Source organism: Mytilus trossulus, chromosome 7, assembly GCF_036588685.1.
Source record: "Mytilus trossulus isolate FHL-02 chromosome 7, PNRI_Mtr1.1.1.hap1, whole genome shotgun sequence".
NCBI classification, from domain to species: Eukaryota; Metazoa; Mollusca; class Bivalvia; order Mytilida; family Mytilidae; genus Mytilus; species Mytilus trossulus.
In genome coordinates this window covers 31,761,578-31,785,866 of record NC_086379.1, presented here as the reverse complement: position 1 = coordinate 31,785,866, position 24,289 = coordinate 31,761,578, and the positions used below count along the sequence as shown (strand labels likewise).

General features: G+C 30.7%; 1 protein-coding gene across 1 annotated transcript in view; it reads left to right on the top strand.

Annotated features, from left to right (window-relative positions):
• LOC134724937 (guanylate cyclase 32E-like) overlaps positions 1 to 24,289 on the top strand; it is a 112,783-nt gene that overhangs the window by 25,027 nt on the left and 63,467 nt on the right. Inside the window, exon 2 of the mRNA XM_063588323.1 lies at positions 19,905 to 20,327. Coding sequence (XP_063444393.1) covers positions 19,962 to 20,327 — 366 coding nt within the window. The 5' untranslated portion in view covers positions 19,905 to 19,961. The remainder of the gene's footprint in view (positions 1 to 19,904; positions 20,328 to 24,289) is intronic.

Below are 24,289 nucleotides of genomic sequence, written 5' to 3'. Positions count from 1 at the left end.
GTTATATTTGTTATTCTCGTGGGATTTTGTCTGATGCTTGGTCCGTTTCTGTGTGTGTTATATTTCAGTGTTGTGTCGTTGTTCTCCTCTTATATATAATGCGTCTCCCTCGGTTTTAGTTTGTTACCCCGATTTTGTTTCTTGTCCGTGGATTTATGAGTTTTGAACTGCGGTATACTACTGTTGCCTTTATTTACCTTAGCTGTATTTGGCAAAACTTTTATGAATTTTGGTCTTCAATGCTCCTCAACTTCGTACTTTATTTGGCCTTTTGAATTTTTTTGGATTCGTGCGTCATTGATGAACCTTTTGTAGACGAAACGTGCGTCTGGCGTTAATACAAAAGTTCAAACTTGGTATTTATAATGAGTTTATTTACGTGTGTCCTTTTCTATCAAATCAATACCTTGCTTGATCTCAAACAACTATCCACGAAATAAAGTTATCTGTTACTGATCTGTTAGAAAAAATCCCCCAACTGATGTATCAGCTAATGTTCGATTAAAATGTCTTCACATTAGAGATAAGCCATAGTTCGTTTGTGATTCCTCCAGAAACACTCATGACAACTGTTTTCATACATTGCCGCGGTGATCAAGAATAATGCAAATAAATTGTAACGTTGCAAACATTACTCACAGAATTACTTAATGCTTTTAAGCACATCTTATAATATCTAATTTTAAGATAAATGTTTCTACTTCTAATAATTTTTGATTCGTGTTGCATAACTATCTTTAAAAGATTTCGTTAACATAGTAATTGGCTGCATGTCGACAAATAACTGTCATAAAAAAACCAGTTTCTACATATTGATGCAAGCAACAGAAATAGAATTCTAGCAGCATTTATCATGTCTAAAAGATATTTTCTCTAATTCAAAGTGTTCAGAAATAACTGTCATCATCTTATGAATGTACAACAATAATTAAATTTCACCCTACAACAGTAAAGATAGCAATAATAAGTCTCATAAAAATGGTGACAACCTTTTGAAGATCTTTTTCTAATAGTTCCAGCCAATATAACACCCTTTGAAAGTAAGTGTTTGACTCAAGACTTATAATTTCTTGTAATACAAATAGAATATATCAACAACTTTTCTTTTATTGTAAGGATCTTTTGTAAATATCGAATTAATACATACAGGAACATCTTTGATGATTATAGTTGCAACTTCGGAAAGGTTTGTCGGAGAAAGTAAACATCTTGTTTATAAAAACAGACGTCATTTCAGCAAAATAACCTGTAAATTCTGTGTAGCATTATCCCAGCGACACCAGCTTATGGAGTATATGTGTCTCAATTGATACGTTACTCTAAGGCTAGCTCAAAGTACGTTGATTTTGTTGAACAAGGAATACTGCTTTCTCAAATGAATTAATCAAATTAAGGTCATCACTCAAGAAATTTGTCAGAAATCATAACTGATATTCTTCCTCAGTCATAATAACCTTCCATCCTTACCGAACTGAACAAAGAAATAACACGACAGGTGCCGTATACGGTGCAGGAAATGATTACCCTTTCGGAGCACCTGATTTCACTCCCGGTTTTTAGTTGAGTTCGTGTTGTTTCTTAACTATCATTTATAACTGTTGATGTAAATGTCCTTTTAATTGGTTTTGTGAGTCTTTGTTTACTCCTTGGTTTTGATTGTTATTGTCTTCTGCTTTCAGAATCATAATTTGTGGGATGAATCAATCAACGAAAGAGTTCTTCCTGTTGTACCCTTTGTTTAACATTTCAATATTGTCATTCTTGTCTTTTAATAACCGAACATGCTTAGCATATGCGTTATCATTATCTAATGCAATTTTATTTCTGAGATATCTGGGGTGTCTTCCTCATTTTGGAGTTTGAAATAGAAAATAACTATTAATCTTGATCATCTTCATAAAAATCTGCAAATTTCTAGAATATGTCATTCATGAATAAGGCTTTTCATATCAACATAGAAAACTATTCATGTGTTGTATCATATTTCCGACTTTATTTTACAAAAAAGGGAATATTTTTTCAGCTTTGCCACATAAGAAGAGATAACTCAGATAAAGTAACTTTTATAAATAATATTTGTTAATATTTGTAATTTTACCTTTTTTGTAATGTAGCATGAAAAAGAGTCAAATGACCTCATTTTTATACGCCCGTCCAGATTTTGACGGGACGTATTATGTAATACATATATCCGGTGTCCGTCCGTCTGTCCGTCTGTCTGTCTGTCGGGCCTTAACATGTCGCACCGTAACTTGAGAACGACTTATCCAAATTTCATGAAACTCATTATAGTTGGTTCTTATGACAGGCAAATGATCTATATACTTTTTGGTGAAAATAAGATTAAAACTTTTTGAGTTACGGCACTTTGTAGCTTAAAAAGAGGGGGGGTTCACATGTCGCCCGTATATCAAAAACAATTTTTAATTATTGCTTAAAACTTTACACAATTCTTAGTTATACTAATCTTATGATCTGTTTACTTTTTGGTGATGATTCAAAATTTCATTTTTGAGTTATCTAATATTTTGTAAAAAAGGGGGAGGGGTTTATTACATGTCGCGCCGCATCTCAAAAACAATTTGTGATTATTACTTAAGACTTTACACACTTCTTTGTTATATTAATCTAAAGATCTGTTAACTGTTTGGTGATGATTCAAAATATAATTTTTCAGTAATTTAGTATTTTTTTAAAAAGGGGGAGGGGTTTTTTACATGTCGCGCCGTATCTCTAAAACAATTTATGATTATTGCTTAAAACTTTACACACTTCTTTGTTATATTAATCTTAAGATCTGTATACTTTTTGATTTTGATTCAAAATTTTATTTTAGTGATATTTAGTTTTTTTGAAAAAAAGAAGGATATGTCCCTCCGTATCTCAAAAACAATATATGGTTATTGCTTTAAACTTTCTCAGAAACTATTTATGATTATTGCATAAAACTGTCACACAAGACGACGGGCGTATCATGCGCTCATGACGCAGTTTATTTGTTATTTTTATTAATTTAAAGGTATGATATCAACAAATTTTATGATATGTTTTTTCTTTTTATAGAACTAAACTGGGTTTTTCATTCATACTCTATACAATTTGCCACGTTTGCACTACCTGTAGTGTGAAAATACTTTTTTTCATATTTACAAAAAAAAACTGATATAAACCCCATTTTCACAATCTTTTTAAGAAAAACTGTGGATACTAGTTTAGCCATCTTCATATCGCTTTTATTAATGTTTGAAAAAAAGAAAATTATGTTTTAAAATTTTGTCATCGCAGTAAATGCAACCTTCAATAGATTGCAGGTGTATGTGTGTGTTTGTTTTAAATTTTGGCTCGTTTATCGAAGATAAAATCCTATACTTTTAGCAATATTTCAATTTCAATTGAAAGACCTTTGCTACTACGAAGAGTTTTCATCTATAAGATAATGTTTTAACGATTTGTTGCCTTTTTTTTCAAATTGAAGTTATTTAAAAAAAAAAAAACTCTCTCCTTTTGTCAAAGACTGTCATTCGATACAAAAAACCAAAGAAATAGTCGTAGAAGAGTGTGAAATGTATAAACACCTTTAGAATTAAAGAAAAATATACTATCATAGTTTGAAAAATGGGTTAAGCGATTAAAAGACTGCAATTGCTTATGAGAATATGAATATCCGTTTCTTTTCTCGAGTATTAGACGAATACACCTAAGACATTTAATGCAGTAGCGCGAGAACGTTCGAGGATAGTATAAAGCGGTAGATTCAAAAGAAATGAGAAACGAAGAGAAGGAAACGAAAAGTTGTATGTAAATCATTTCTTAGTTGTTATCTATTCTCTTGGTTTCTCGATGGTATTCCCTTGTTTTTTTTGTCATTTTTTATACTGATATTCTCTTATAGGACAATCTGTCTAATTTGCAAAGTTTAAATGTTTGCTTTATACTCAGCTGCAGGCGTCCTTATCTTTGGCAATCTCCTGAATGGCATTATTGTATTTTGGTAGTCATTCGCACAATAATTCATTATTAATGCAGGTTAAACAAGAAAGACTGTTAGATGGTTATATGACATGACTTGTTTATGGGTATTTTTGCGTAATTATACCATTTAACTAGCTATTCCCATTCAATATTCTTGAATCACCCAAGCATATGACGCATTTTCAGAAGGTGAGAAAATACATCAAATTGAAAGCGTATGTCTTTTTCTGTGTTCTTTTTCCTCGAAATTGTAGAATTTTTGGATAACAAACTTGCTTACATTCACGGCTTTGACTCTGTGGAGATAGTTGTCTTATTGGCAACTGTATCACATCTCCCTTTGCAGTTAATAATAGTTAGTTAACCGTCTATGATTGACGACAGTTATGTTGTTATAAAAATATTGAAAATGACATCTATGACTTCCCTGTGGTCAGTTTATTCCCAGGGTAGGATCCGTTTACAAGTTCAATAGACACTTTAAACTAATCTATTATAATAAATTGAAAAAAAACGCCGATAAAATATTCTTGTAACACAACTAGCTAGTTTAGTGTATTTTAAGTTTCACAGTTAATGATTTATAAAACAGACATAAACAGTGGCTTTTTTTTCTATCTGCAATGTTACAGTATTAATGCCATGGAATCAGGATATAGGGTAAATTACTTCAGGTAATGTAAAATTATTCTATTTACTGCATTTTGATATTAAACATTCGAGAATCCATTGAATAAGTAAATATTTGATCAATTGAATAGAATTATCATATGTCATTTTATAGCGTTCAAGCAACACCTGAAATGAGATAGATACCGCGGTGAAGGTTTAAACAACAATACAGGGAGATATATAGCACACATAATTTACCATGTCTGTATTAAGATATTCTACAGAAACAGTTTTAGACGGACACATCTGATGCATAGCGTTCTATCTTAACTTGAGTTTTATTTTTTTGTTACATTTAAATCAGTCAACTATCACTTAACGTCACGATATTTCCAAGTAATTTTGATAAATATTTTGTTTAAATATGTAAATCGTATATTATATGTTTGGTTAAATTTCAGACTTGTTTGGTTGCTAAACTTTTTTTTTTTATTTAGAACCAGTGTGTTCTTAGCCTATATGACTGGCATGTATTTGTTATCAAAATCTTCACAGTGTTTAAATTGTTTGTCATTTATGTTGACGATTGTTACTCCATACATCTGATTTTTTGTATATAATTGTTTATCTCCTCCTGTTGTTCTTCTGCATTGAAATTAGTATTTCAAAGTTTCATGGTTCGTTCTCCTAGAAGATTTGCTGATGATTTCTAGATTCAATAGCTACAAAACATCTTGACGAATTATTTGATGATTTCTAGATTCAATAGCTACAAAACATATTGACGAATTATTTGATGATTTCTAGATTCCATAGCTACAAAACATCTTGACGAATTATTTAACTGAGGAAGAAGAACTCGGTTTAAGTATAGGAATGCAAAATTTAGGAAAACGATATTCCGAAATCACATGATAAACTCTATATGGCTACTTTATTTACGGCAATAAACTTGATATATCAAATTGGTTCGAAGATACACATAGGTTCAATATACATCCTATCAAGTTGAGTTTTTCTAATTTCTAATTACTTTTAGTATTGAGGTATATATTTAAGATGTCAACACAATTTTTGAAGTCAGGTATTTTCAGTTTCATCAACAATTTTAAATGGGACAATAAAATTAAAAAGACATTACCTACGATGTTGACCAAAACAAAACAAAATATATTTTTTCTTTTTTTTGTTTTTTTTTTAATACCGAATATGCGGGTTGAAGTAGGTATTAAACGAGTTTTACTTTTTCTGACATTACCGTATAAGCGGGAGGTTTGGCTAGCTATAACACCAAGTTCAAACCATTATCTTTCTTAAAATGTCCTATACGAAGTCAGAGTATAGATGTCCGTTTCTTTTATGTTGGCGTTTTTTGGGTTTTTTTTTAGCAGTTCAGTGTTTTTGTTATTCAGTTGGTTTCCTCCTATAGTTGATGTGTTTAACTCGGTTTTGGGTTGTGTTCAGTGAATCGATTTATGACTTTTAAACAGCGGAATACTATTGTTAGCTAAAAAGGATATCATTAATAATAGTATCCAGTTATTTGGTGTGGGAACACACTCTCAAATACACTCATAGAGACAGATAGAGAGAGAAAGTATAATAACAGAGGAAACATGTTAAAATTCCGTTAGAAATGTACACACTGTGTTAGTCCTCAATGAAAAATAGTCCCAAGGGCACTCTTATATCAATTTTTCCGTTTGAAACAGAATATTATTCAAATTTGACATATGCAATTATTTCTGTAACTATTTCATTGAAACTATAAGAAACTATATTTAACCGTATTTCTTTAAACTATTTTTTATTGTGATTTGTTTGCGGGTTTGATGTGACCATTTGATAATAAACTTTCTATAATTTTCATTGGAGTTCTTTTTTTGTTGTTGTTATTTTACTTTTTATTCAAAACTATATATATATATAAAGCTTCTACAACTATTTATAATTTTATAAACAATGCAATATTTAAATATAAGATTGTACATCAGTTCGATCATAGAATAGCAAATTATTGCTGTCAAAAGCGATTGACTATAAATGTACTTGGCGGTTCTAAATTGCATTGTTTTGTTACATTAATATGAACGTTTATGATGATAAGTGAGTTGAGAACATGAAATATATGTAGTTAAGTCTCAAACTATGCTTTTTTGTTCTTAAGAGTCATTGAGCCACAGTAAAAATAGCAAGCTAATTAATTATGTAATGTTTTAGACGACACCATGTCTAACAAAGGGATTTCGACAAATTGTTATGAGATAATGCTACATGCATTGAATTTCCAACGAAAGATATATAATAAACAACGCATAACTGGATTTTTAAGTGAGGACCTCTTAAATTTATTGCATTACTTTTGAACGTTTTATTTCCCTGTCTTCTTTAGTGCTGGACATTATTAAATGTTTGACTAGGGTAATGCACTTGTCTGACTTTCAGTTTATTAGTTCTACTTTAGTATTTGTTTACATCATAGAATTGATGTTGATTTCAAAAATTTATATAGAGGAGATGTTATTGAAAAATATTAAAAAACAAAAAAACAGGATACTTATAACGTTGTTGCTTAGTGCTTATCTAAGGTCAATGGTCACAAGGGCTAAAAAGTTCAGGCAAATGCCTGACAAAGTGGTTTTTTTAACAAGAGATACGAACGTTGAAGTTACGTATCCTCCATGTAGCCAGTTGGCAGTATCAACATTATTCAGATAACCCTTTTCATCGGAAATTTAACGTTTAACCGTATAAACAAGGTTTCAGCTCCCTCGGAAATATTTTACTTCATGCTACATAAACTGCCACATTCATAACCAAATTGATTCAAACTCTTATTATTCATTTGATACCACAGAAGTAGACATTTTGAGACTCGATACCCCTTTTACACTATTACAATAACCTCTGAAGATTACGATGGTTATATGACCCCGTAATCAATATAAACATTAATAGCAAAATATGCATAAATAGACATTGGTCTCTAGCGGATATCAGATGTAAGGTTGACGTATTGAAAATCGTACCGCATCTTCTGATTTTTGTTTAGACAGTAAGTGTTCTAATATGAACAGTTTAGATAGTTCCGTGAAAAGAGTTCTAAAATTCATCTTAAAGTGGCATTAGTTTCGATTTGGATAAAAATTGCAAAAAAGTGCTATAGATTTCATGTCCTCAAGAGTTTCGATTGTATTTCTAAACATTTGATGTTAAGCGTACAAAAAACTTTCACACATTAATAGTTTATGCATATCTACTTTTTTGGAAAAAGACGAAACGGCAACGCATCTCTAAATTTCAGCTTTATATTAGTACTATAACGAAGGATAGACATTAACTCACTGTACAATTTAATATGATAAATGTTGAGGAAAATCTTATATCTATTTAATCCTTTTTTACGTAAAAAGTTCAAATGTTTTTAGGTTATCACGGTAATAAACATCAACAATATAGATAGGTAAGAACCAATTTGATACTTGGTTAAAAGTAAAACAAAAAACACATGATTGATCATTACAGCTTCAAATCCCTTTAACATGATGGTATGTATCAAAGATTAATAATTTTGTCTAGAAGCGACAGTAATTTTGCGTTCTTCATTGTCTGATTTCAAGAGACATTTGGCATTGTGTATGTTGGTACTTACTGTGTATTCTTTGTATACAATCAAGCACAGGATTCTTTTGATTGGTTTTTTTTAAAGCTACAATAATTTCATTCTAAATTCTAGGTTTCCATGAAATAATTTTTAAAAGGCGAATTCGGAAAATTCAATGATCATTGTGGTCATTTAACCACAATATTTTAATATTGTTATGGTAATAAAACACATCAAGACTGAATATAAAATATCACAATTGCAACAAACAATCAAAGTAAGCAGCCACTTCATAACTAAATTGCCAATAAAATTACATTAAACTGCATGCTACCATATTTCGTTTCATATCTTTGATCATTTATACAACTGAGTGATTTGAAGAAGATATCATACATTCATTTAACTGTTAAAACCACTAACTAATTCTTTTCAATTTTACTTGGAATCAATGCATCGTTAACATCGTCATTATTACAACTTATACATAGAAGTCTTTTAAGTTGGAAAATAAGTTGTTCTTTTGAATATAAACAAAGTAATAACATAACTGGCAATTGTCAAATTTTTTTGTATATGTGCCGTTACATTTGTTTACTTCTTTTAGTAGTCTTTTATTTTTTTTCTATTATTCAATCAATTTCACACCCAAAAACTGATTGAGAATTTGTTTACCGGATCGTGTATGGGGGGAAAAGTTTGCAATACAAAATTTATCTTCAGCACAAGTTTTAGCAGTCTAGATAACCCTGCATACGGAGTATATATATCTTCCCCAATTCATACGATATTCCAGGGCTTGTTTATCTGTCATCATTTCCCTTTTCCAGAATGTCCTACATAATTATACTTATTACCAGCTGGCTTATACTTACATAAGCAATACAACGGGTGTCACATCTGCCTACCCTTCCAGAGCACTTGAGATAACCAACAATTTGTTGATTGGGTTCGTGTTGCTCGTCTTTATTTTTTTGTATGATGTGTTTTGCGTACTATTGTTTGTCTATTGACCTTTTTCTTTTCCAAGCATTGTAATTTCGACTTATGAGTTTGAATGTCCCTGTGGTATCTTTCGCCTCTCTTTTATCTAGACAAAGTTTACCATAAATGAAGTTGGCAATTCTTTTGAAGTCCCTTGTGAATCAACAGTATGTATGCATCCCTGATTCTAATTTTTTGAGAGGTAACTAATAAACTGGGTTTATCGCTATTTTGTGCATTTTTCCTTTAATCTTTTTTTTTTTTTTGTGATAATTTCCTTATCATGCTTCTCGCTTGAGATGGAAAAATTATCGCTAGAAACTAAGGAGGCCACGTGGCGTTGCTAACGAAATTGACATTGAAATTGACTACGTCGTCATAGGTAAAATAGCGATAAACAGATTATCATTGGTCATCTCAACTCGATTGCTTTTCTCACTTTCGCTGTACCAGCTCAAGCGAGAAAATCAATCTCGTTGAGATAATCAACGATAATCTATAAATATATGATATACTTTACATTTGTTTTAGAGATATCATGATATAGTTTTGTTTTAGTTAGCACTCATCTATCAGTATTTTGTCCTGTTCACCACATTAATGGGCTAAATTTGCCCATTTTAAAATGCTTATATAGTCTTGATTGAAATCTAACATAGCATATACTATTTCATGTGTTTCATTTCGAGTCTGGGTTTGTATGTGTATTTCTTTGTCTTAGCTAATGTAATTTGGACGTGTACAAACATCAACCAATACTGGATACAAGATGGTCTGTGGCATTCAAAGTATACAAATAAATGTTACGAGTATTTAATCCTGATTGTAGAAAGTATTGCTCCTGATTTTCAAAGAAGATGTTTATTATTAGAAATTCAGTGGTTAATACTTTTCTTAACTTTTATCATATCAATAGAAGATGGAAAAAAAAGAATGAAAAAGGCGAAGGAGGACTAAAGATGATATAACTGAAGCGAAAATGAAATAGTAGACATAATTATTACATAAATTTATGAATAAATGGTTTGTTTTATTCAAAAGAAAAACGAAAATATGAAGACAAAAGTTGTATACGTGTAGCAAAATATTTCTGTACTATCTGTATTTATGGCTAGATATAGGAAGATAAGGTGTGAGTGCCAATGAGACAACTCTTCATCCAAACAACAATTCAAAAATTAAACCATTATAGGTTAAAGTACGGCCTTCAACACGGAGCCTTGGCTCACACCGAACAACAAGCTATAAAGGGCCCCAAAATAACTAGTGTAAAACCATTCAAACGGGAAAACCAACGGTCTAATCTATATAAACAAAACGAGAAACGAGAAACACGTATATATTACATAAACAAACGACAACTACTGTACATCAGATTCCTGACTTAGGACAGGTGCAAACATTTGCAGCGGGAATAAACGTTTTAATGGGCCCAAACCTTCTCCCTTTTTCTGAAACAATAGCATAACATCACAACATATAAAAACATACGATAAAATATCAATTGGCAGACTTAACTCAATCAAAAAACGTATGATTACACAATGAACGAATAAATTTGATCTGCGATATCTGAATACAAATGCACAGTTAATTAAATATTAGAGACAAACATTCATGACCAAAAGGCTAACAAACAAATTCAAACACACTGAGAAATATTTAACCAATCAATGTTCACTTTAGAAAAAAAACGTTTTTTTATAATCTTAAAGTTTATACAAATGTTGTAAGAATAAGTGAAAAATTGAAGATATTACAAATAATCAAAGCTGGTATACAGCAAAGATCCATATAAATAAAAAATGACAAAAAAGCATTATAAACAGTATCAACAGGTCGAATTAACAAGATATTACGATTTGAGAGTACTCGCAGTTACTGACAGCTAGTTAAAAGCCAAAACCAATTAATAGTAAAAAATCATGCATCAGAGACTAAAATCGACTAAAACACATCACAGGGATTTAGTATTTTAACGTCATTAATAGTCAAAGAAGACATGACTTGTGCAATGCCAAAAATAAATGTATCGACAGGTAGTAGTATAGTGAAGAGCGACTTCTATAGAAATAAAAGTAAACGTGGCTGTGTCCCCTATACATCTCGCCTCAAAAGATAATGAAATTTAGTTATGTTTTAATTTTCTAATGACAAAATCAATATTAGTGCCAATGTGAACTATATTCAGAGATCTAATTACAATATTGGTACGATAACCCTTACTTATAAGTTTGTTTAAAGGTTCGATGAGTTTACAAGATCACATAGTGATTTCCTCGCTTTAAGTACAATATTACCATAAAATTTAGGATGAGAAATACCATTTTTAATAAGCTTTCTACAGGTATAGCCAAATTTACTAATCAAATCTTTGTATCTATGAAAGAATTTAGTAAAAGTTTTAAGTAATTTATGGTATCGAAATCCCTGACACAACAATTTACCAGTGATGCATTGATTACGTTCGTTAAAATCTATGACATCAGAACACACACGGGCAAACCGAACGAGTTGCGATATATAAACACCGTATGATGGAGCCAAAGGCACATCGCCGTCTAAAAAAGGAAAATTAACAATAGGAAATGAAAAATCGTCTCTTTTGTCGTAAATTTTAGTGTGAAGTTTCCCGTTTGAAATTGAAATGTCTAAATCTAGAAAAGGACAACTGCTGCTGTTTAGGTTAGATTTAGTTAAAGTAAGTTCGTTTGAGTAAATTTCTGAAGTATATTTAGAGAACTCTGGATTATTCAACGAAAAAATTGGCTAGTTCATTTTGACAGTCTTAGATCTTTAAAAAAACAAAATAATTGTCTAATCGGTAATTTATCAATTGTGTCATATTCCCGGTTGCGATATGTTCACTGATTGTGGATTTACATGGCGGATTATGCTCACATATAGCGGTGACTACTCTGACGCACCTTGTCTCGCTCCTTTTTGAGGTTATACGATTTTCCTCAGTTTATGCATGTTGCCTTGCTTTGTCTTCTTAATTGATTTACGAGATATCAACATCGATAATCTACTGTTTTAATTTTACTTCTCGTGTTGTCTTTAATTTTTCGACCATGCCATAACTGGTGTAGTTAAAAATTAGAAAATGTTTGCGGAGTGCTGTCGTTAGAAAAAAATATTTATGAACACAAGTTGATATAACGGTTTCCATACATGAACATGCACATTTCGACTGCAGAAAAGTCCATTCTTCTCAAATCGTTTGCTTGCTAACTGCTTAGTATATCATCACAGTGTTCAGTGATCGTTTTATTTCACCTAGTAAGCTAAAGGTTTTCAATTGAATTGCATGAACAGTCATTGAACAACTCTGCGTAAACACCAAACGCATTATCGGAAATTACTTCATTTCAAACAAAAGCATTTGTAGCTAAACACTGTATCACTGTAATGTGTTTATCTAATCTACCATTGAAGATAGTTAGAGTTTTAGTTTTAACTTGTCGTTTAAACTGAAGTTCAGTATTTGTGAATTTTACATTTAAAAATCAAAGTGAATACCTGAAAATTAATAATATGTTCACGGAAATGAAATGACAAATTAAGAGTGGTGACCAGGTTAGTTATTTATTATTGATTGTTTTCAATATTATATATGATATTATTAATAGTCTTGCGGTCAGCATATTCCCAGGATGTATCTATTTTCGTGTAAATAATAATATATATTGGTAATTCATAAATTGGTTATCTTTGAAACCTTATTAGGATATTGAACTTTAGTATGTATTTATTCCCCAAGAAAATCTCTAGTATATTAAACACCTGAAAAAAAATATATATATCATGTAAATAACATAAAATTATGTTAAAAAATTTAAACTTAGAATCTTACATTATTGAATATATAACCGTTTGTCGTCGAAAAAAAGATTGTAACGGCAACAATGACAAACGTGGAAAATGAACCATTTGCGTTGATACAAGATTGGCAATAACACATTTGTTTTAACCAATTTAAATTGATTCTATTTTAACCTTTAAAGCGTCGGTTCAAATTTAACAACTGATTTCTTTTGTTTTAGTCATCTTCTATCGCTATCTAATATAAAAATTAAAGAATTAATTCTATCGCATTCTTTTGTTTTCCCCAAAATCAATCCTGGGGTTAAAGGGAAATGGGAAAAGAAATTAAAAAAAACTATTAAACAAGTCACCTGTATATCTAGAACAGCATATTCATTACTGGAGATGAAATTCTTTGGAATGCAACCAACTTTTGTCGTTATTTTTGTTTGCATTGCGCCTCTTTTTTGTTATTATTCTTAATGTTTATTTGTAGATTCCTTCTATAACAAGATCACTTTCAAGCAAGGACAATTTTATCTAGGGTGGGTTTTGTGTATTTTAATTGTGTATGAATATTGTGTCATAGATCAAATATATTCGTTCCGTATGTGTTCACTTGATTTGTTTATATGTCTTTTGATTGAATAAAGCCATTTCAATTTATACTCAATAGTGTGTCTTTCTATGTTGTGATGTTACTCTATTGTTTAATGCTAAGGTGGGGGTAGGTGCATATTAAAATGTTAAAAGCCGCTTCATTTGTGTCCACCTGTATGAAGTCAGGAACCTGATGTTAAGTGGTTGGCACTTGTTGATGTGTTTCTCGTTTCTTGTTTTTAGAAAGATTAGACCGTGGGTTTTCCCGTTTGATTGGTTTTTCTTTTAGTAATATATGGGCCCTTTAAAGCTCCGTTTTGCATTCCGTACTCTGTTTTATAATCGTTTACTTTTACAAATTGTTATTTGGATAGAATTGTCACAGTGAGTGCCACTCATACGACATCTTCTTCTATCTATATATGACGTAATGTGTTTGTTGTATTTTTCAATCATAATTATAAATCTGGAAAAACACTTCTGACGTTAAGTTAAGATTGCAAATGAATGCTCTATTTTTGTTCTCTAAAATCTACTGTATCTTGTACACCATTATATTGTTGGTTTGTAAAATACAGAACTACAATGACATTACGATAAAGAACAATATTAAAACATAGAATGACCTTAATTAAGTCTGTCTGACTTTTCTAGAGCAAGGTCACAGAACAGTTCAATATCATAAAAGCAATTTGTCACATTCAACGGAATAATCGACAAACATGTTGAATTTTGTATAGACTTCTTTGACACTAATAATGTAATATAAATTTTAAAAAAGAGTGACGTATCCTTTTGAAGAGGTGAATCGTTCAGTTGACAGTAAAATAAGGTGCTCTAATAAATCTGATGCTTTGTCATTGTATATATATATACATATATATACAACTCGTCTAAACATCAACCCAACAATGTTAGATCTGTAAATTTGCTTTCGCAAATTTATGGTTCTTCCCTCGCCGGGATTCGAACCCATGCTACTGTGATATCGTGACAACAAATCGCCTGCACTGCAGCCGTCCCGCTAGACCACACGACCACCTGAGCTCTCAAAATAAGAGCTTTCGCTGGCCATGTGTTACCATTCTACGTCAGTTTTAATCTAGCGGCGTACTACAGTACATGATATATAAGGCATGAAGATATTATTGTTACAGATCAGATAAATTATCTATAATAAAGGATCCTACAAATTAATGTAAGATACAGTCACAGAAAAAAATTATATTCATAAGTACGTCTGAGTCAGTGACAACTCTACAACAGATGTATCCATCGGATCGCTATCAATGGTGGTGATATATGGCTGTATATATATAATATATATATACGAGTCTAAATTGAAAACTACGTGCAAACCTATGATTGCGTTGGATAAAAATCGCAATTTTTATACGTGTGCATGTCAAACAAATTTCGTTGTAGAAGGGTCTAAAAACAGCACAAACAACATTTTCCAAAAGACCAATTATATATATATATAACTCGTCTAAACATCAACCCAACAATGTTAGATCTGTAAATTTGCTTTCGCAAATTTTTGGTTCTTCCCTCGCCGGGATTCGAACCCATGCTACTGTGATATTGTGATACCAAATCGCCTGCACTGCAGCCGTCCCGCTAGACCACACGACCACCTGGGTTCTACTATATATATATATCTCTGTGGGGAGTTTTGGAACAAATATTTTTCCATAAAAGGAATAAAGATATAATATTGAAAATATGGGCAAATGACCTAATTTTAAAATCGTACATTTATTTATTTACTGATTTCCTTAAATGGTCAGTGTAGGTTTATATATATGAGCATTTTGCTCATCGTTGAAGGCTATACGGTAGCCCTCTAAAGATGTTAATTTCTGTGTCATTTGGTTTGGTCTCTTGACGAGAGATGTTGTTTACCACATCATCTTATTTATATATATGTTTTTTACGATTAGTACACAAGTGCCTGCAAATTCTATGTTTAATCAACATAACAGGTCTTCTAATTTCAAAGTTTTCACTATCAACTTTGAAGCATTTAGCGTTATTGATAAAAGGCATATTCAGTACATTTACGTGATTTTAAACATATGTTGTACTACTGATTTTTCAAGAAAAGGCAACCTATTTCATAGACTGATCAAAATTTGACAAGTGAACGACACTTGTTATTTACTCGTCAGTCTATCGTTTCTGACATGAGGAAATTAACAATAATAGTTTTGATATATTTTACACGAAGCAGAACAATAAAGCTATCAGTTATCATTTCAATACAGTTTTAGCAGACATTTATCTGGCGTACTAAATTATAATCCTGGTATCTTTGATAACTTTTTTTTATCTGACAACTTCATCAAATATGAGCCCCTAAGAATATATGCATATTCAAAAATGAACAAACTTCAACAATGTGGACTAGAATAGACTTCATGATGATAATCTCTTTTTTTTTGTCGATATTGTAGTGCTGATATTTGTTTCTTATTACGATTTCTCTCCATGTTCTTTAACTTTTTTGCTTTAATCACAAAAAAGGTAATAATCATCATTTCAAGTCAATAACTTGTATAAAAAGTAAGCAAACAATTTTGGTAAAAGGTTACTTTTATGAAGAACTCTGTTTGCTGATAATTTTTGCTTTAAAAAGTGGTTATTAATATCTTACAGTTTTGAAGATGATAGGCAGTAGCAGGTATTACATTCTTGATTGTCTATGAATATAATGATGTACTACTTATTTATTTTACTTTTAAAAGTTTTGAATCGAAACATCATTACTTCGGTTGTTCATCGTCAAAGCCAATAAATATATAATTGACTGAAATAATTTTTTCGAAACGCCTAATTCTTTTGTAGAAAACATAGTAATACTGGCAAGAAAAATCTCTTTAAAACTAGATAGTGACCTCAATAGAACAGCCTACACAAGGTAGATCAATGTTGGTTTTAGGGAGATTCAATCTCAGTCTTAAAACTAAAATCAAAGTGAATGTTTGAAAAGTCTGGTAAAAATAAAACTATCTTTAAGTATAATAGCTCAAACTTTGATCAGCTAATATCAGCATTGTTCCTTGATAGACTCTTAAAGAAACTCATTATATTCACTAGGATTAAATTTTTATACGCCAAATGCGCGTTTCGTCTACAACATGGGATCATTCATTAGTGCAACTAACGTAATTTACAATTGGAACTTAATCCCTTCTTTTTCTCGTGAACTGTTTAATTATTGAAATATCAATATCAAATATTCAAATAGAACCCAAACAATTTTTTTTTTAGGCTTCTTTTATAATTTCATAAGGCGCAAATCTTTAGTTTAGAGCGCTTTCGCGCTTCATACAAAATATGTTTCAATCAACGCTTGTATGTCCTTATCAAACTACAAAACATAAACTTCCAATTCTAAATTATCGGGCTATTTAGATGACAATGTCTTATAAAATCTGTATTTTTCCAAGCAAGTCCTATAAGTTCTCTCGTTAATGAAAATGTATGTGATGATGGAATGGCGTGCTGAAATAATATTTAGGAAGTTCATATCAGTGTGAATGTCCTACAACTTCCGTTTTATTTGAGTTTTGAATAAAGTGACTGCAATCTTTTTTTCAACGTAAAGCAATCAGGTTTTATGTAGATAAATAAAAAGCTAAATTGTTCGATTTCTGGCAACATAATACTATCACTATTATGTCATTGCACGAACCAAAGCAGTTTTTTTCTGCCTTAATTTAGTATTTAGTGTCCCAGTCTCATATAACTACCACTTAATTTGTCATTAAAAACATCGAGACTGAAACGTATATGTCCTATCAAGTTTCTTCGAGTGTTGGATATCGTGTTTGAAATTGACACGACTTCATGTTTATAGAAGTGAAATATCTGTTTTTTTCAATATGAATGTTGTCTTCAATGTTTCTGCGGTTGGTTCACTGCCACTACATGTATAATATCTGAATTGTCTGTTACTATGAGCATTAATTCTTTATAGAAAACAATGTGTAAAATTCTTCAAACTTTTTAAAATAGTTTGCCATATGTGATAGATTGTTTTTTTTCCCTCATATTTATTTTATTGTTTTAATTTGACTTAAAAAATGAAAATAAATATCTTCATAAATTTAATATGCAGACATTATAATGTGTTATAATGTCTTTAAACTAATAATGACAAGTTCTAGATTAAATGGCTGAAAAAGTAAGGAGATGTGATGTGATACCTAATGAGACAACTATCTACCAGAGTATTGAAATGATGTGGATACATGCAATTACTACGTTCGGCCTTCAACAATAAGCAAACTCCCTACCGTAAACTCAGTTTAAACTGATTGTTTGTTTGTCTGGTTGTCTGTTTGTTGTTTGCAGTTGTGAAAATCTGTTTGAAAGTTTTAAACAATTTTTCTGTGATATTTTTTTCGGAACGAAGTGTTAAGGACATTAAATAGATATTTAAAAAATCACATGCTCATAAACTAAAATAAAACACACTTTAAAAACTCATCGAAATATAAGAGTTTTACGGTATCCTTACAGTGACTAAATGTTGATGGGTTTTTTTCCATTTTATTTTATCTGGTACATAATCATGTCTATTTCTTATCAATACGGTGTGACAATACAGATGTATTGAAAATTTAAAAGAAATCGAGTTTCTTAATATCAAGTTGAATAGTCAAATCAGACTATCCTACTGTTATATAGTATTGACTCAAGGTGCAAAAAAAAATACCAACGGACCAAGGCAAGAAAAAAAACCAACTGAGTGACATAAGACGACTATAAAAATTAACGCCAATAAACCCCTAAACATAAATCTGATGATTCGCAACAGAAACTACACAAAAAAACCGGAGACGGATCGTAATCATGCCATAATGTTTCTCTTGTCATGAAAATTTCACCCCATTACAAGCAACTTTCAGCAGAGAAACAACATGATGTTTGAAGATATGAACACTTATTACAAGCAACTGCAAACTTCAATCAAAATGATAAATTCCTCTAGGCCTACATATGCTATAAAGTTTACCACTTAGTTTAAACTAGCATAAACCAATTGCATAACTTATGGTTTATTTAAAAAGAGTAAAACATGCTTATTGAAACCACAACATTATTTGCTTTCATTCTAAGTGATCATTAATCCATCAAAAACATCACTACAGTTATAACTTCAGAATGAACTGCACCTTGCTAATCATTTTAACCTTTTGTGTAACGTTAAAATTGTTATTTTTTTTATAGAAATAAAAAGATGTGGTATGATTGCCCTTTAGTATCAACTCATTACAAGAGACCATATTGACACAGCAAACACAACTATAGGTCACTGAACGGCATTCAACATACAGTTAAACTCATACCGCATAGTCCGCTAAAAAAGGTTCAGACATTATGACAAATGTAAAACATTTCAAAAGAGAAAAAAATAATAATGAACGAAAAACATATATAATATACAACAACAACCACTAAATCGAAGGCTCCAGACTATACATTTAATCGTTCAGAATATTATCTTAACTGGTACTTGTGCAAATACAAAATTATTTTCGAGCGTTGTTTCTGCCTGTTTTTTTTATTTTTGATACAACAAATGCACGAGCATCAGTAATAATCAGTCGGTGTTATGATTTACTTTCGATATATAACACATAATTCAGTCCTGTTTTAAACAATAGAGGGGGTTTAGAACTGTCCTCTGATTATAACCTTGCAAGCAATGATAGTTTAAGTCTCACTAGGAAGTAAAACTATCAGGAGGTTAACTTATGCTGCGAATTTTTATCTTCGAAGTCTCGGAGAGCAATATCGAAAATGTATCTGCACACTGGGAGCTTACATATATCTCAGTGAAATCTCAGTGAAAAAGCCAGAAAGTTCTCTGGAAAGTTAATTAAACTGTATCTACACTACGTGTGTTAAGTGACTTATGAAAAAGAATCTATTTAATTTTGTTTCTTATTTCAGAAATAGATTAAACGTTTCAGAAATAACAGTTTAACAGCTAATTAATTTCCACGAGAAAACAAAGTTATCAAGCAACTAATGCTTCGGATCATTTACTTTATACTCTGTTGGAGAAAAACAGTAATTTAATTTGCCATTTGTTAAAAATCAAAGTTCACGTTAACTCGATAGTCTATATAATCTCCTGCATCAGTGATGCTGACTTCGTTTGCTTTTCTCTGAGGACGTTAAAAAGTAGTTATTATAGTTACATACGCCACAGAAACAAATTAGCGGGGCGGCAAATTTTTCTGCGTCTTTCGATAATTACCCAATATGCATGCATGAATGTGGCGTGAATAAGTTTATATTTATTTTTCAGATGAAGCTACAGAAATAATGTTGTGATTGCATATATGGATAATGAAAGTTAACGAAAATGATAAATTTTATTTATTTTCTGGTAATGTGTTATAGATTTGTGACATTTACTTTTGGAAGTGACGTTATCCGTTTAGGATATTTAACCGGATCGGAACAATTAGGTAAATATTACCAGCGCCCTGGTCAATCTATATCAGGTGCACTAACCTTTGCATTGGACGAAATTAATTCAGACTCAACATTATTACCAAATCATATGCTAGTTTTCACATCTGCAGAAACATATGGTAGTGAAAAGGAGAGTATTCGCCAAACAGTGGAATTATTAAAACATAATATTTCCGTTTATATCGGACCTCAGGAAACATGTATACACGAAGGAAGGATAGCTTCTGCATTCAATCTTCCGATGATTTCATATGTAAGTAATTTATTATCTAATGTAAAGTATATGCACCACTAGGAAAACTGAAAGATGAAATCACACGCAAAACATGCACAACTAAGTGTGTGTGTGGTGTTTTGAAGGACTCATGTTTGTCATTGTGTCTTCTCTGCATTTAACCATTGGGTTTTCAGTCACTTTTTTGTCCCCTTTCATATGTTACTTATTTTATTTAGTATGTTATTACTATTTGTGGCTAACTAAATAGAAAATACATGTTCTACGTACCTTTTTCGATGAACTGTTTGTGTACTAGAAATAATAGTTGGCAAAAGCAAATGAATGAATATACATAAATAAACGCATCACATATACCAGGATTGACGTTTTATATTAACGCAAGACGCGCGTTTCGTCCACAAAATACTTATCAGTAACGAAATTTGGAATGGTCTCAATATGTTAGAAGTAGACTGGATTTACACATATATATATATATGATTTATTTCAACGCTAATCGACAAATTACGATTTAAAACAAGTGGCACTACCTGCAGTTATCTAACTTTACTAACTTAAAGTACAATTTACACCCATAAGACATGCAAGAGGGTCAAAGGCATAACAATTATATGTATGAACAAAAATATAATGATGACATTTATATTTACGTAAAACAAAACATTAAACACATTACACATCAAATGACCTCAAGTGCCCCCTGTCCTCAGATCCATAATAGAGATTTCAATTGTTGACTAGTTGTTGGATTTAGGATATACATGTATTTCATTTTATTATTAGAAAATCAATGTACAATCAAAGATATATGCTGTGTATGTGTCAATGAGACACAAAAAAAACACAGGAAAAATTATATCTAACTTCAGTATTTTTTGCACAAATAAAGACTAGTCTTACTATTTTTTGTTCAGTTGCGACAACTTCCTCTGATAATGTGATCAGTGATTTTTATACTTTTTTGCATGTTTACATTCGCTTAAAAATTTGGAAATCATATATATAACGGTTTGTTTGATTTCAATCATTCCTGATAACACCAGAAATACGTGGCATTATAACATCGTTGTCATATTTTTTTCTTCATTTGATGAGATGCAACAACAGGGCTTCTAATTGTTATTCTATAGATATGTTTTATGGCTTTCCGTCATAATGATAAATATAAGTTTTTGTCATTTTTTCTGATGTTCTTTAATTATATGGTTTTTGTCTATGACGAGATATGTATCTCACACTTTAACAAATTAATTTCCGTTTGTCATTAAAACAGTCGAATCATAATTATATTTTACCGGGAATATTTGTTTGGAGATTCTATATTGCCAACTATCACACATCTCATTTTTGTACAATCATCCTATAAATATACACAAAATAAGCATTTAATCATAATGAAAATTCAGCGCATCAAACAATTTTATTAATTTTACATTGACATAAAACCGTAAAATCTTTTGGGTAGCCTTTGTTATCATGAGTAGTTTAAGAACATGTATTTTTATTATAAATCGTCTGCTTATCATCACGTTTTTATGGGTTATTATTCTACTCACATAAAGACTTAATTGCGTTAGAAGTAGAACCAATTTCATACGTAATGATTCTGAATTAGACATACATTGTAGAAAATCCTTATAAATATGTTAATTGGATATTTTTTCTTGTTTCATTGATGTTTTACAACAGCTTTTACTTAAGTTATAAAGTGTAACATATATCATATATGTCAATATGAAATATAAAAAAAAGATGTGGCCAATGAGACATTATAGTTTTGCTTTTCAGTTTTGACTGAAGTTTCTCATTCCCCTTTGAAATCCCCGTCGATTAAATATCATCAATATCATAGTCATCTTTTGACTGTGCCAACCTGTCATTAATATTACTAAAAAGCATTATAATATGAGGCAGGCATTACCTGTAAATGGGAACAAAGTCTGTATGAATTTCTTTTTGTATCTTAAATATTTGTTAAAAAAAAAAAGAAACGGAAATACCGTTTCCGATTTTGGTTCTGTTGTTGGATTTAAGTTGTGAAGTTATTTAAGTTATGACGACTTATGCAATGTAAACAAAGAAACGCTATCATCAGGTAACGTTTTTCATATCAAGAAATTATTAAAAATGAAATTGGTATTGCGTTTCTTCCTATTTTATACTAGACTGATAAATATATATTTTACTCAAAGTTTCATACAAACGAGACCGGATAAGGGAAGAACATTGTAGATTTCTGCGCAAATGCAGGAATTCAAAACATGACCTTAAATAAAATGAACGATTTTGAGTTCTTAGTACAATGAACATTTTGGGCTTTTTTTGATTTTTTTTTGATTTTTCTATTGTTATTGGGGACTTCGTCCCCATAATAATTATTTCCTTTTTTTTTGTCTACAATGATATCAATTGGTTTTTTTATTTTAAAAGATCTAAAAAGCTAAGAGTTTGTGATGTCTGTCAGTAACTAGTTAAGTATTCATGGAAACAGATAGCTTAAAAATTAAAATATTTCTATCTTTTTAAAGCCTTCTAAATAAAAACAAAATAAGTCATGTTTGCATAATTTCTTCTGTTCTAAAAAATTCCTCCGTTTATTTTTTACAATTCGTAGACTCGTGTAATTTAGTATAATCGGCAAGGTCAGATATAAGTAGTTTAACTAGGGTGATACTATATAAGTCTCCATATATTACATCTACAATTTAAGACTTCAGCCACCGAACAGTAACTTCGAGCGTAAGTTTATCCGATTAAAGAATGATTTGTTTGATAATAAACTGGGATACATATACTTACATGGTGATAAAGTTAGTTTTAAGTGAAAATATTCTTTAAACTTAAAAGCAAATTGATAGCTTAACGTTAAGTGTTGAACTCTACGTACGGATATTAATATTTGGTATTTGTATTCATTGGGAAGTGATTTTCTTGTGAATTCCTATTACTATGACTGATCATGATACAAACTTCAGAATTGAATTCGAATTCTCGGAAATTGAAATTTCTAACGTATTATGTCAAATAAAGATGCGCTGATTGACATTATCTTAAATTACTACATTTGCATGTCTTCCACTTCTATCAGACATATGGGGTTTGTAAATAAATGTAAAAAATTCAATAACTAGGTTGATTTTCTATTCAGTAAATTCGCAAAGATAAAATAAGAACGGATCAGTTTTACATTTTAAAAGTCGTGTTTAATTGATTTGTGGAGGCCATTAACAATTCTTTCAAGAGAATATTACCCAAGATTATAGGAAGTAAGCCATTCAGAACTAGACAATTAGTAAAATGAAAAATAATGAAAATCAGATATGCAGGGAAAAAATAAATCAGATATTTCGATATATATTACAAAAAAGGAATCTGAGTAATAAAAAAAACTCAAGATAAGTTGACTACTAAACCTTTCACGATGTTTAAAGTAAAATCACAAAAATACTGAACTCCGAGGAAAATTCAAAACGGAGAGTCCCTAATCAAATGGCAAACTCAAAAGCTCAAACACATCAAACGAATGGACAACATCTGTCATATACATATGAATCAATTATCCAAAGCAAAGAAGTCAAATCAAATTTAGGAATCATTTTGCGTTAATTATCTGTTATTATTTTGACTAGGTGCCAAACATTTTACCTACATAAAAACATACGAGATTTTTACTTACCTTAAACAGCCGAAATTCAAAAAGTAGAGAGAAATTCAATTTGTGTTAAAATGATTTATTGTAACTATAAAAAAAAAGATGTGATATGATTGTCAATGAGAAAGCTTTCAAGAGACCAAAAAGAGTATATAATTCATGTACCGATTGACGGTTACAATACACGCAATTTTGATGTTTGAAAAATCTAAATGATTTTTGACTCGCCAAGGGAACCAGATACGTATTTTTAAAAGTAAAGAACAAAGATAACAAAACCCTTTGCCTAAAGAAAGTCGGCACACTATTTTCAGCTTTTAATTGT